General features: G+C 46.1%; 1 protein-coding gene across 1 annotated transcript in view; it reads left to right on the top strand.

Moving 5' to 3' along the window:
* The first annotated feature begins 14139 nt into the window (after positions 1-14139).
* Positions 14140-15492, top strand: part of CASQ2 (calsequestrin 2) — a 31325-nt gene continuing 29972 nt past the window's right edge. The window contains exon 1 of the mRNA XM_062512801.1: positions 14140-14373. Coding sequence (XP_062368785.1) covers positions 14140-14373 — 234 coding nt within the window. The remainder of the gene's footprint in view (positions 14374-15492) is intronic.

Genomic DNA, 15492 nt, shown 5'->3' with positions numbered 1-15492 from the left:
AGGAGTTTGGTCCCGTCTTCCTGGCATCATCCCTTCTGATATTTGAATGCATTGATAAGGTTCCTGTCTTCTCGAGGCTGAACAGGTGCAGCTCCCTCAGCCATTCTTTACAAGGCACATGCTTCCAGTCCCTTAATCATTTAATCAGCTTTTCACTGGACCTGCTCCACGAAGTGCATGTCTCCCGTCCTGAGGAGCTCAGAACTGGACACAGCACTGCAGATGCAGCCTCGCCAGGTCTGAGCAGAGGGATAGGATCACTCCCCTCGATCTGCTGGCATTGCTCTTCCTAAAGCACCCCAGGATACTCCCGAACTTCTTGGCCATAAGCGCGCACTGCTGGTACCATCAGCCAAACAGGGCGAAGGCGCTTCTAGAACCGGACCCGCTCTCTGGACGGGGCTGAGGACGGAGCCATGAGTAGGGCACGGCACAAGCGGCATCAGGCGCGGACTGCCCCGCTGTCCCTGCTGGGCTGTCCCTGGTCCCTTGGGCTGTCCCTGGTCCTTTGGGCTGTCCCTGGTCCCTTGGGCTGTCCCTGCCGGGCTGTCCCCGTGTCCCCCCTCAGGCTGCCGGGACCGGGCGGCGGGCGCGCAGCTCCACACGCGGGGCGGCATCGCCACCTGGTGGTTCCCCGTGAGGCGGCGGCCGTGGGCAGGGAACGAGGAGGAAAACGGGGATTGGCTGGACACGAGTACGTAAAGCTGGAGAAAAGCTTTTGGGGGTCTCAAAATACACGACGCTGTAACAGGCTGCCCAGAGAAGCTCCAGATACCCCATCTCTGGAAGTGCTCAAAATCAGGCTGGATGGGGCTCTGAGCAACCTGGTCTAGTGGAAGACATTCTTGCCCATGACAGGGGGGTTGGAAGCAGTTGGTCTTTAAGGCCCCTTTCCAACCCAAACTACCCTATGACTTTGATCTGATGACATGCCTCTTCCCAAACATCAGCTTCAGCAACAGTTTTCAGCCATCCCAAGGAGGGAGGTGAGTTCTCCAAGTTTTTGCTAAACTTTCACTGTATCATCTTACAGTTTGTGATTTTCCTATCCTTCTGTAGCTCTTCATGATAGGTTTCATGCTATTACCCAAACATTTCCACTGCAATTTTTGAACAGAGATGCTCTAGTAGAGCAGCTTTTCTCTCTTCTGTGACTGCAAGTAAAAGCTTGACCAGAAGCACCCTGAAGCTGCCATGCTGGAGCAATATAATGAGTAAGAAACTTCTCAAATCCCCAGAACTAGATGATCTTTAAGGTCCCTTCAAACCCAAAACATTCTGTGATTCTATGATTCTAGGTCACAGTATCCTCCTTTGCCTTTGTCAGAGGAGATGGAAAGATCAGTCCCTGTCTCCTGCCATGGCAGGCACACCACATGTGATACAGGGGGCTATATCCTATCACCACGGAGACTCAAGAGCCACCAGCTCAGTCTGAAGACCTGATCATCCTATAGTAGCTGCTCTCAATCTTCTGACAGCTCCTAGCTAAAGCAAAGTCACTTCTGAGCTTTAGAGTTTGGCTCTTAATTTAGTGTTTGGCATGTGGATGCTGGGACTGTAAGGAAGGACAGCCTTTATCGGCTACAAAAAGGCTGATCTCCCAGAGACTTAGATAATTAAAAATTGTGAATGTGTTTATAGTTGACAGTCTGTGAGAAACTGTTGATGGCTGGCTGTATACTTCTGTGCAGCCCAGCCTCCCCATCACAAATCAGCCACTAACAGAAAAGAGAGCAGAATTCCATTACATTAATTGCATCACATCATTTAAGAAACTCTATCTAACTAAATCTTGAAGGACCTTCAGGAGTTGGGCTCTGATGCAGGAAAGCAGTGACCCACATACTTGACTTCCAGTGCAAGGGCAGACCTAATGGGATGCAAAATTAAGCAGAGGCCTAAGTGTTTTCCCTGGCTTCAGGGCCATACAGACTAACACTTCAGAGAAGGTCAACATCTCACAGCCTGCCAGTGTCAGTGGGGAGATAGATGGAATGCTACTTCCCAATTTTACCTATGCTAATAAATTCCCCACCTGTATACTGTAATTAACAGGCCAAAAAAAATTCAAGCTACTGTCACTGGATAGCTACAAGACAGCAGCTGGTCATAGTGTTTGGTTTACTAGAGTTTAATAAAGGAAATCTCTCCGGGCTGGATAACTCTGGGCAGATTTGGCCGCTCCTGCAACCTCTTCCTGAGTATCAGGCTCCCCACGCTTCCTTCTGTTGGGGGTTGGTTTTTCCTTTCCTCTTTGCCTGTGGAAATTTTTCCCATTGACATGCACTGATGGCTAGGTCCTTGAGAGATGAGGTGGGGGGAACCACCCCGGTTTTTTGGCGGTTTTCTCTTGGGGAGGGGCAGTTGCTGGCTCTCGCTTGCTCTTGGCTTCTGAGGAGGAAGGTCGCTCCTAATGCCAACATCCCAGGAGCTATCTCTTCTGCTGTTGGACCCCGCACCACCGGGCCTACTAGGATGCCTTCCCGCTTTCAGCTTGCTGTTTTCCAAGCGTCCTGCCTCTCCTCCATCCCTTCCCATCATGGACACAGCCGCCATTACCCCCGCGCCGCTGCAGTAGTGCGGGATCATCTCATCCGCCCTGTCCACCGGGAGCCTGCCAGCGCTCACTGCCAGCTGTGATGGGAACCGCACCAAAATTAAAAGTGCCTGCAGCCGAGAGGAGTGTTACTAGGTTCCTGTTCTGGTTGGTGTTAATTCATAGTTGTTGTGGTTTTGTTTGCCTTGTTATATAGACTAGTAAAGAACTGTTACTCCTACCCTCATATCTTTGCCTGAGAGCCCCTTAATTTCAAAATCATACTAATTCAGAGGGAAGGATTTACTTTCTCCATTTCAAGGGAAGGCCCTGCTTTCCCTAGCAGACACCTGTCTTTCAAACCAGGACACCTTCAAAATGTTTCCAGTAAATGCGTGTATATGTGTGTGTGTGTGTGTGTGTGTGTGTGCATGTTAAGGCCTGATCCTCAAGCAGTAGTCTCTCATCTCTCATCTGAGACACATTTTAGGTACAGGAAGGGAATTTTGGATAAAAATGAAAGTATTGCAAATATTGAAAATGTTGAAAGACATACAATCACTCCAAACCATTCTGTTGAACTAAAACACACTTTCAAAGTCCTTTCTATTGCAGGATCTGTTCTTTCTGCCACTGGAGAGTTTTAGCTGGGTTTTTTGCAATTAGCACTTCAATTAATGTCATGGAAAGCCTTCCTGAGATAATTGCTGGGTAGTTTTCCCTTTGCAGCATGTGCAGTTATTTGGGTTGACACTGTCAGGATAAATGATGCTGTTCAGCCACACAGTTCTGTATATGATCACAACACATGGAAGTCAAAAGGACTAACTTAAGTCTTAATTACTCAGGGTCTTCATCTGATCTGGAAAATTTTAAATGCATCAATGACACAGGCCCTGTTTTGATTCATCTAGGTGCCTAAATCTCTCCTCTGTATGTCTGATCTGGACAAATAGCAATCAGAACAAGCTCTAGGAGCAGGAAAAAAACATTTGAGTTTCACATCTTCACAAGACTGGCCTTAAGTAACTAATTGGTTGTTTAAACCCCAAAAATCTTCTACTTGCAATTGAAATAATGATCATGAAATGACTGCAGGTTGAAATCGGTCTTTGAAAGGGTATCGTGTTCATAAATCTGCAGGCCTTAACTCTGGCAAAAATAGTCATATAAGTAGTCCAGAAAACACCATTTTATGGTGAGGCAGGTATTTGTGCCTTTGTCAAAGCATCTCAGAGAGCATAATGAAAGCTCTGTAATCCTCCTGGAAATCTTTCTCTCTGTGCTGAATTGAAATGGAAAGAAAGAAAAAAGAAAAGAAAGAAAAGAAACACAGAGAAACAAAGAAAATAAAATAAATTTTTAAAAAGCCCAAGAAGAAGCATACATTGACCAAGCATGAACAGGTATTAGTTATATTTTCTAAAATAAAGCTATCTTGGTTTCCTGCTACTGGCCAGTAAGAACTGAGCACAAACTGCTGTGCTAGATCATTTTAGATCCTCTTTTTACATATGACATTTGCCGGACTGCACTAACTACTCCAGGTCAAATTACTGCATTCCTACCCTGTATATCCACACCTGCTAATCCAGGGAGCTTTGTAGGAGCTTAGTTGCAGCCGTCAGTGTGTGGGTGCTCCACACAGCTGTGGTGTGCGGCTCCTGAGAGGCAGAAGAGCTGAGCTGGCAGTGCTGGTTCCTCGCCCCAAGCACATGCTCTGAGACACAAGAGGATGAAGAACACCATCAGCATACAGCCTGACTTCTAAAACCTGTCACATCCTCCAAGCTGGCTTTTGTCTCCTGCCCATCAAAATACCCCTCAGTCAGGGAGCTTCCTGGCAGTGAATATTGCAGCTTTACTTAAAGATGCAATTCAAAACCTAGCCAGCCTGCTGAGCAGGCACGTACCTGGGTGAAAATCCCAGCTCATCTATTGGACCTTAAGTGCTGATGTATCACTGGTCAAGGAAATGAGTGACCGAAATAGTAACCAAACACCTGTGTGAGCCTGGGAAAGCTCAAGGACTATTTGAGGGTGCTCACACATAATAAAGTTGCTTAAGTCTTGTTACAGTGAAGCACAAGCGCTGTGTCTTTGTCTCCGACCTGGCACCGCCCCACCCCCACCCCCCCCCCCCCCCCCCCCGCCGGCATCCAACTGATGGAACAACTAAAACTACTGTAACAACCTTCAGCATTCACTGGGACCACAGCACCCAGCAAGGGACCTGTTGAGAGCAATGTCATGGCTTGCTGCCAAGCCATGAGGAATATCTGAATGTTGGCCACAGGCTGGCATCTGGTGGTCCGATCTTCTCTTTGGTACAATTCCATTTGGAATGTACCATATGGTACAGCTGGCAGCTCTAAGAGTCAGTCTGAAGCAATCTTTGATGAAGTCTGAGAAGAAGGGACCAAGCTGGAGCCATGCCTTAGTTTTTTTGTGATCCTCCTTACCCACAGTACCTACTAAAATGCACCTAAAGAAAACTCTTCACCTGCCTGCAGACAGCCCAACTCCTACAAGGATATAGTGGTTCCCACTTTCCCTGGAGCAGTAGAGAAAGCCACACACCTACCTCCTACAGTTTACACTAGAAACCAGGCACTGGCACTTCCTGTGCACCCTCTTTCCTCATGCCCTTTACCTCTCAGACTGTTGTGCCATGCTCCTCAGCCAGCCATCCCCAGACCCCATCTGACAGGGGGTGGGAGGCCCCTTGGCAGGCAGGGATGGAAACACTCCAGTGGAATGACTCCCCACTCCTAAGGGAGAGCTGACACACCATGCCAGGGCAAGTCATGAGTGGACCCAGCAGCACTTTATGGAAACCATGACCCAGGCTGCAGCTCAGGGGTGCTACCAGGTGGTACTTAACTAGAAACCTCAAGTCAGAAAGAAAAGCCAAAACCATGCTCTGGCATAACACCCTGCTAGCCCCAGGCTTGGAGAGTCACAGCTACTGCTTTTTCTTCCAGGAAAGCACTGGCTGCATGTTTTGGGGGGTCTTGGCCTTCCTTCCTTCCTTCCTTCCTTCCTTCCTTCCTTGCTTCCTTCCTTCCTTCCTTCCTCCCTCCCTCCCGAGCTGGTGCAGAAGGCTGCTGCTGAGGTATCTTCCTTCAAGCAGGGCTCCTCTGAGCATCCAGCCTACCCAGGTGGAGCCTCTGCTTCCCAGCCTCCCACAGCAGACACAGCCAATGTGACAGTGGTCTGTCCTGGGATTGACTCTTCATCAAGGTAAACCAATGTTTCTTCAAGAGTGGGTGGCATTTCTAAGGAGGGGGCAAAAAGATTCAGAAGAAGCTGCAAAAAGTTTCTGCTGCCCAAGTGTTTCTGCTAACCACAAGAATTGTGAGTAGTGGCTGATTTTCAGTATGGCAGAGATATTTTTTCAATAACGCAGAGATTTTTTACAAGTGCATGTAGTGGTAGGACAAGGGATAGTAGGTTTAAACTGAAGGAGAGTAGGTTTAAGTTACATATTAGAAAGAAATTCTTTACTCTGAGGGTAGTGAGGTAGAGGAACAGATTGCTCAGAGAAGCTCCAGATGCCCCATTTCTGGAAGTGCTCAAAATCAGGCTGGATGGGGCTCTGAGCAACCTGGTCTAGTGGAAGGTATCCCTGCTGAAAGCAGATGATCTTTAAGGTCCCTTTCCAACCCAAACTACTCTATAACTCTGATTTTATGACATGCCTCTTCCCAACCATCACCTTCAGCAGCAGTTTTCAGCCATCCCAAGGAGGGAGGTGAGATCTCCAAGTTTTTGCTAAACTTCCACTCTATCATCCTACAGTTTGTGATTTCCAGATCCTTCTGTAGCTCTTCATGATATGTTCCATGTTATTACTCAAACATTTCCACTGCAATTTTCAAACAGAGATGCTTTAGAAGAGAAGCTTTTTTCTCTTCTGTGACTGCAGGTAAAAGCTTGACCAGAAGCACCCTGAAGTAGCCAGAGAATGATGTCACAAGCATGACACTTTTCATATCTCCATTTTTCTTAACTGACTTAATGACACAAGGGAAGGGGATACTTGAGTCATTACTTCTGAATTCTTGGGAACACTGTGTATCTGTACCCCAGCTATATTTCAATATTCATGGTGGGTTTGCTGCCAGTAGGACTTATTCACAGAAAAATTTGCAAACTTTGCCTGGCACCAAAGGAAAAAGCATGGCCAGAGCATGCATAATTGGCAGCCTGGAAGATATCTGGACTGCCTGGAAATTTATTCACCCCAGAAATGCAAGTGCCTGATGAATTAACTTTTTAGAAAGATTCAGGGCCATTCCAGACACTATAAAACCCAGTTAGAGGAGAAGAAGAAGGTAAAAATGGAGAAGAAATTCGAGAGCAGCAAATACTCCCTGCCTCCTTAAGGACTGCGCTAAGCTTGTCTGGCTCATCATTCAAAAGGAATGAGGTTCCTGGTGGTACAGTGAGCTCACTCCAGTGCTTCACAGCCTGTCAGCTGTAGTCACTTTCCAGGCAGGGGAGGAGGAAGATTCTGAGGGGCAGCACAAGGGGCTGGGAGCAGAGGAGAGCTGAGCAGCCTCTCCACCAAAACAGGTGTAAATCTGCTGGGAACAGCTCTGTCAGCAGCAGCAGGCGCCACGCCACTAAATTAAACACCCCTCCAATCATCAAGCTGTTATTAAATGTGCTGATGCTCCCATGGCTATGAGAAACCTGAAGTGCAGGTGTCACCCCAGATCTGTCCACCCCAAATGGGTGTGCTTCATGTGGCATCCTTCTTTTAGAGTCTGGCCCTACAGAGCTGGGTGGAAGCAGTGCCAGTGGTTAATGCATGCATGCATCGGTGCGTGCAGACAGACACATGGACACGTGCTTGGACATACTGATCATGGCCAAGGCTGGGAAAGAATCCAGTGATCCCATCTCCTCCAAGAAAAAGGCAGGGGACTGATGGAAATGGAGGGGATGTATGTGCCCTAAGGTTTTTCAGAAGGAAACATATTGCATCAGATCATGTGTTTTATTTCTTCTACTTTATTAAGAATGATTAAATTATTATTATATTATTTGCATTTGCTCAGGTCCCTGGGTCAGAGCTGAGTCTGCACAATTCACACCCCAGTTCTTGGGGCACCATCTTTGGACCAAACTTTCACACTGGTTCATGGCTCAGCTGTGGATCACTGGGCTTTCACAGAGATCTCAGCCCCTCTCACAGGAACATGCCTGGCCTGGTTTCTGAGCCAGCTGTCCTGAAAACATGGCCAGCAGCAGTTGCATCTCCTTCTCCAGCTCTCTACAATGCCAAAACCTTCAGGAGCCCAGACCTGGCCCAGGCTCTCTGCCTGCCTAAAGCACAAATCCCTGTGAGTCTGATGTCTAAGCACCTTGCAGCATCATATCATCCCTAGACCCCATTGGCACAGTTCACAAGGAGAACTGAGGCCTGGAAAGGCTTTTCCAGAGCTCTGTGGGAAGCCTGTGACTGTGGAAAACTTGAATATCCATCTCCTACCCACAGCTACTTCCTGTCCCTCATAAAGCACCTACCCACACCTTTTCCCTGTAGGTGAGATTATACCACTGTCTCAGAGGCAACTGCTTTAACTCACCAGTTGTGATATCTCAGCAGAAGAAAGTGGCACTATACAGGACAGGGTGGCAGTGAAATGGTGTGGTGGTTTTTCTGAAGTAGGCTGCCTTAAAAGTATCTGGGGAAAAAAACAGAACCTCTGATCAGTCAGCTTAAAATTGTTGTGCAGGGATCTGTACTGACACCAGCATATTTTAGGAGTTTATACATCAAACGAAAGTTGAAGGTCCAAGCACCAGATGCGTGCCAGACCCCTTCTTACTCCCAGGTCCTACAGAAGAGAAGATGGGCAGGAGCCCACTACAGGCAGCACTGTGGTCAGGGCTCTGAGTGTGCTATTTTGTGCAGCATGACTGGAATAGTTCTGAGTCACAGCTGGAGGGCCCCTACTCATTGTGATTACCAGCAAAGCAAAGATTTTATTAACCAGCTTATGGCTGTCACAGGTACAAAATTCTCACATCCCAGTGTTACATGCAGGAAGCCCTCCAGGGAGTCCCTCCACCCTTTCCAGGGTGAGTTGCATGTGGACAAATACAGCCGTGCTCCCACAGGCTGGCAGAGCTCCCAGTCCAGCTGGGAGGGGTAGACAGGTCACTGCCTCTGTGTCCTGCTGCAAACTATCTGCCACCTTTTCCAGTCCACCTGATGGGTTCCCTAACCACTACAACAGATTGCCCTCAGATGTCCCTTGTCAGACCTCTGCATGAAGCAGTTAACTCTACACATTTTCAATTAATTTCTTTCTCTTTCCCTCCCATTTCCACACATGCCAATGGGCACATTTCCATTTGGCCACAGCGATGTCTTAGTTAAGTCCTTTCTTGCTGTGTAGGGATTATTAGCTCATTAAGGGTTAACTATCCCAGTCCTTCTGCAACAGTCCCAGTTTTGACCTTCTAAATTACTTTTTGACATGTACAAGTCACAGGTGCCAGGCGAGGTCCCAAAGGCAGAGAGGTGCAATGATCTTCCTTAGGTGGCACAGAGCAACTTTGCTCTGGGGGACACAATGCCTAATAAACACAGTAGTTTTTTTGAAGTTACTGTGCATCTGAGAATGAGTCAGGACACCTGGATTATCTTCTTGACCTTCCCTTTACAACTTCTATATAATTTCATAGAAGTGCTTTTGTCTGTCCTTTATTTGTTTTTCCTTATCAAAAACAGTGCCCATGAGTGAGAACAAGTTTGTAGCATCTTACCACACAGCAGGTCTCAAGACACCCCAGTCAAAGTACTGGCAGTACTACAAAGATCTCTGGCAGTTTGTAAGAGGTAGAAAAGGGAGAGAGTGCCAATGATACAGTTCCTCTGCCTTGTACTTGTCTGCCATCACTAGCATGACTGCATTGGAGTACAGGGAATGTAAAGCACCATGAAGGACTTAACCACCATTCAGGGCTGAAGGGAAGGGAGAGAGAACTAGGTTTTTTTACACTGCAGAGCTTTTCTCAGGGTGATAGTGTTCTTTTTGGTCTCTTTAGAAGGGTTCAATGTGTCTCTGAGGCTCCCACCCTGGTCATAGCAGTACACTGCAAGCTATTACTTGCTATGACCTTGCTTGGTTAGCTGGTGGCAAAAGGCATATTTTATGAATACCCCTATCTTGCAAAACATACAAGGTCTTAGAAGCTTGAAAAGAGATTAGCTAAAGCAGAACCCTAAATCCTGAAGCCCTGGTAAAAAGGCTCACTGAAGCATTTGGATCAGCAGTGGCTAGGGACATCTTTTACTATGTGAGATGGAAAGGACAGTGAAGGTGAGAAGAACAGCATGGAGTATGGCTGCAGTGGCCAGGAGGGAGGAACAGCAAGTGTATATTCCTAATTTATAATACATGTAGAAATAAAAATCAAGAAGAAGGATATTTTTATTTATCCTGTGTCCCCACCCAGCATTTCTGCAAGCCTGAATTGAAGGGATGAGGTTGTATTGTTTTGAGCTCTGTTACTGACTACCTATCCTCACAAAATTGGAAGAAATAAAGTAAAATCCTACTTCAATGAATTTTAAGGGTGGTTTGGCAACCTAACCCTGGAGCTAGGATTTTTCTTAATGGATGAACCCAGAAAGCTGACAGTAGTGAATAAACCAATAGCATTTCCTCCTTATTATCTCTTTCTTTGCCTCTAGTTCTGAAGTTTGTTTTAACAACATGGCAACCTGTCACAGTGGACAGGCAGTGAGCCCTACCAGCTCATTCCTCATAAAGCTTTCAGGGAAACGTCTCTGGGATAAGTAGCTGGGGGAAAGCGCTGTACTGGTTTCCCTAGGCAGGCCTAAGAGGCGCAGCAACAGAATGGAAGAAGGAGTCAATGGTTAAGTAATCAGAGCTGGGAGGCTGAACCTTGCAGTCAGCTTGTATCAGAGACTGACAGATGCCAGCTTTGCAAGGAAATGAGATATCTGAGCTGAAAGGCAAGTATCTCAGGATTTAGTTCAGACCATAACATTCCCTTGTGTGACACTGCCCAAAGAAACACATGTGTTGAGGCCATGGGCAGTTAAGTGGGATCAGGAAGACACTAGACTATGCAGGAAGATAGCACAAAGTATTTGCAGTGAACAGAGGAGTGCAAAGGAGTGCAGATGAGTTCTTCACAGAGAAGCCCGTGAAATTTCTTTGCTCCTTTCATCCTTCCTTCCCATGGGGAATCACTATTGCTTCTACCCTATGAGAGAGGATCTGACACACAGTGAAAACTTATGCCAGTGTCCTGTGGAAATGGGCCTTCAACAAAACTCAGGTTCCCCAAATGCATGAGGTCTGCACACTGTACTTTTCTTGATAGTGAACCTAACCCAAAATTCTAAATTTAAAACATTATCTGAGAGTGGATGGACACACTTCAAGATTCCAAGGAGTTTTGCTTCTGGGGTTGAGATGAGCACATTTCAGTGTGGTGCTGTTAGCTAAGAGACATGATGAAAAGAAAGGCACAATACTTATGGCCTTTGTCAGACTGTGGGAGCATCTGCTTCAGTCCCAGCTCTGCTACTCCTCAGGGAAAAAACAAAGCACCTCTGCTCAGATTCAAGTATTTGACTGCTGCTCTGAACATCCCAAAACACATGAATCCAGGATTTCAGATCTGTATTGGCAGGACTGCAAGGAGAACATCTGCTTTTACTAAAGTTTATTGGAATTAAGAATTTTGGGTAATTGAGGCGGTTGTTCCGACTTTGAGGAATTCACTATTATTCCTGCCCTGGTGAACAAGGTGTCTTGAATTTCACATAGATTCAGCTAGAGCTACAAGGCAACAGAAAATATCTACTAGATTTTTCCCTAGCAGCCCCACTGAGGTTCTGAGTGGAGACACAAAGAGATGGATTCTGGTGACCATTACACCCAGGGTTGGTCTGCTGGAAGAATTCCCTTTGATGCAGAAGTGAAGCCTAACAATCACAAATATTTGCTACTCATGCCACAAGCAGATAAACGAGATTCATGTGGGGCTAACAAAGCAACAATTTTGTGAATAAGAAGCATTTTTATTCCTTTTTTGATTAAAAAAAGGAGAAAATAAAAATTGGATTATATATATTTTTAGGTATATTAAAAACTTAATCAGACTAGAGAAAAAGTACATCAAAAATAGCTTGAGCAATATCAAAGTAGAGCAATTGCTGAAGGTCTATCAGAATAAAGAGGTCAGGAGCCTCATAAGCTAGTTTCTGAAGTAGCTGCGAACATTTCATTTTCACACCCTCTCTAATGTGCTCCTGCTTTAAAACACGTGACACCAGTGAAGCCTGCTCTTGCACCCCAGATCCATGAGGGTCCTTCAAAGGCAAGCAACTAGCTTAATGTATGTCTAATCATCCCACAAACTTAGTTTTGTGTTTTACATCCTAAACACTCAGCATAAACCTAACCAACCATTGCCACCCACTGTGACAGAAGTCTTGTGTCTCCCACTAAAAGCAATCAGACTTATTCAGCCTTACCTCTCCCTCTAAAAATGACTGCCCCTGAAGGCTGCCTCTAAGAAATGGAGGCTGTCTTGCCCATTTGGCTTTTATCCAGATTCCTCAGGCTTTTTCATTAGGACTTTAATTTGCCAGCAAATGTTGAAATTCTGAAAAGGCTTTGGAAATAAGACAGATTTTTTTACCCAGAGGTTTTCAGAAGGTTTTACCCAGAGGGTTTCAGTTAGTATGTTGTGGGCTATTCAGGTGGGAACTGAAAGCTGACATAAAAGTGAAAGGATGTGTGCCCCCAAGTGACCCAGGAGATGTGTTAAATCTGCCCAGGAAAGTGTTCCAATTGCCATCCTTGGAGATATATAAAAGACACATAGATGTGATGCTTAGAGACATGGTTTAGTGGTGGTCTTAGCAGTGTTTGATTAATGTCTGGACTTAATGGCCTGAAGAGTCTTTTAAAACCTAATGGATTCTATGATTCTGTAATCGCTAAGCAATACACACCTTTTGCCCCAAATGTTGAAACAATCCCAGACATACAATTAAATGTAAACAATTGCATTAAAAACGGATATTGTCTCTTCTCTGGTGTGGATGGAGCAAAGCTATGATAGAACAGCATGCAAGGAAAAGACCTGATAAGGCCACTTGTCTGCACATCACTTTGACAGGGGGAAGGGAGCTGTGCACCCTGTTAAACTCTTCTCTGCCAGCCCCTCAGCAGGCCTTTTTCAGTGGATCCATGCTAGCCCCAGGGCTGGCTTCTGGCCAGCTGGCCTGCCTCCACCTGCCTGTTGCTGCCAGTCACAGGTCAGAGGTGACACCATGGTCAGAGGATGGGAAGAGCTGAGGGACTGCACCTCTGAACTGCTCCCCCCCATCAGCGCTGTGGAAGTGATACAACAAAGCAGCAGCTGGTGCTGAGCTCCGACAGAAGGAGGAACTGGCCACCATCCCTGGGACATGAAGAAGGAGGAATATGCAGGACAGCCTGCTGGGAAATGCAAGAAGGTTGTGTGAAAAACCCACTCCAGTCTAACAGACGGGTACCAGAAAGGGCAGCTGACATCAATGGTGCCATCTGACCATCCTCTTGAGGAGACCTCTGCCTCCTGCCCCAAGACACTGGCTTGGGCACATGCCTCCCACCCATCAGCACCCTCAGCACGATAGGGTTTAACCACTCGCCAGCAATGTACACAGCTTGAGAACTGCTGTGAAAATGGGAGGCTGCAACATAAGCTTCCCTCTGCTTTTGGGTTACAGGCCCAAGGGCCAGCAATTCTCCTGCTGCCCCACAAGCAGAGGATGTGCTTCAGAAAGCACCTCGAATGTCAGCTAGCAGCTCCAAATGGTGCTCTGGGCAATAGAAAGAAGTCCCAGGAGTGTTCACCTCTTTTGCTGCTGAGGAAACAGGACTTTTTCTCTAGTGGTGCAGATGAGGCTCTGAAACTGTTTAACCTGAGATCTGTTATCAAAAGCCTAATCACTGTGATGCCCAAAGGGATGTAAAGAGAGATACCCATATTATAAATTGCAGTAAATACCTTCTATTTTTGTCAATTCCTAGTAGGACAGCCTGTGCCTTGGTTCCCCCAGACAAGTGAAGTTTGTCCCTCCTCAAACCCTGCCTGCATATTCCCAGGACTGACATCTTCCACGCCCTCCCTCTTGCCCACTCCCTCTCTCTCAGATGATGCAGAGTGCCAGCAAGTCCCTCAATGGTGTCATATCTGTCCTTTTTATTCATTGCAGGGTTTATTTTTAGCCTGAAACAACTGCTTCCTAAAAATGGAGTTCCTAATGACACGGGAGCTGGACACAGCTATGTAAGGTATCCAGGGCTTGGCCTGACAGCTTCTCCCGTCTGTCTCCCTCTTTGTTGTGAGTACAAGACAGCAAAGATTGCTGCTCCCCTCCAGCATTGCAGTGCTTGGGCTTAACACCAGGAAAGCAGCAAAAGAAACTTAGAGAAACTAAGAGAAACTTAGTTCAAACTTCACCTGGAGTCTTCAGTCTCCCTCTCTTCTCAAATTAAGAAAGAGGGGGATATTTACCCACCCTTTGCTGCACTCCAAGGGTACCCCCTATGAAGGTAATTTGCTGGATCCTGGCAGGTTTTTACCTGCTTTTCTGCTGCAAAGCAGAAGAGGGACTGAACTTCCCTACTTATGATGGGAAAGACCGAGTGATTGACCTGAACGAGAAGAATTACAAGCAGGCACTGAAGAAGTATGACATGCTCTGCCTGCTCTTCCATGAGCCTGTGAGCTCTGACAAGGTCTCCCAGAAGCAGTTCCAGATGACAGAGATGGTCCTGGAGGTAAGTGCCACTGCATGTCCAAGTCGCGATCAGTAGCACAGCACTGCTCAGAGTCATGGAGAGGAGCCACAAGACAGGAGAGTCAAATGGCCTCATCCAGGGGAGGTTGGGCATCCAAAAGTTAGTTTAGTTGGATTTCAGTTAGCCCCTGCCTGAATTCTGAAAACTCAGGAAAAAGACTCTTTTGTGCTCTTCTCAGTTTGCTAGGAAATAGTTTTTCTGGATTGTCTGTCAGAAACTCAGGCAATAGCAAGTAATTTTGGGAACCTCAGAAACATGAACTCAGCTCAGCTTAGATTTCCCAAATCTCAGCATCTGAGTCTGTAGCTTGAAATTTTTTGATCCTTTCTTATTCTGTGCAAGCCAGTATCCCACTTGTATTCTGGATTGAATCCCATTTTTTATCCCACTAGGAGCAGTCAGCCAAGAAACCTTGTCAAGCTGTGCACAAAGGGGTGTTCTAATTCCCCATCTCAAAACTCCCCTATTGGTGCAGCATTAAATCCCTTTTTGTTTTTCTGACACTTGGTTGCCTGCTTGGAATCAGTCTATAACTGTTTGTTAATGCAACCATTCACTTCTGTGCTGGAAAAAAAGTGTTATTAATTTTTTCATGAATGAATATTTCATTAATCCTCAGTAAAATAAATCATGGTAAAAGTGACAATGTAGATTCATAGCATTCTTTCTTGTAGTGTAGCTGTAATCTAGGGAATCGTACAGCTGCAAGCGTCAATTGTTAGGTGCATGTTTCTTATCAGGGGCTTGCAAATATTCCCTCTTAAGTAAAAGACATATTTGAAAAGAAAGTGAATGCAGAATTGCAGAAGAAACACTTAGCTTTATCAGATCCAAAGAGAAAATGCACTGCACCCTTAAGAGTGCAGGAAATGTGAATAAGAAAATATGCTTGCTGAGGACTAGGACCCAAAAAAGTCTAGTGTCAAGTTTGAGGCCTGTTGACCTCCTCAGCAAGTCTGATGACTGCCAGAAAGAAAGATCCAAAAACTAACCACGTTTTACTCACATCCCAGGAAATGGTTACTTTCTGCAGGTGAGTAATCAAATGACATTTGGCAAAGAAAAGAAAAAGTAGTGCTTGAACTCCAGCTGAAATGA

This window comes from Cinclus cinclus, chromosome 2, assembly GCF_963662255.1.
Source record: "Cinclus cinclus chromosome 2, bCinCin1.1, whole genome shotgun sequence".
NCBI lineage: Eukaryota > Metazoa > Chordata > Aves > Passeriformes > Cinclidae > Cinclus > Cinclus cinclus.
The sequence above is the reverse complement of the archived record's forward strand: the minus strand, read 5'-3'. Positions and strand labels throughout refer to the sequence as shown.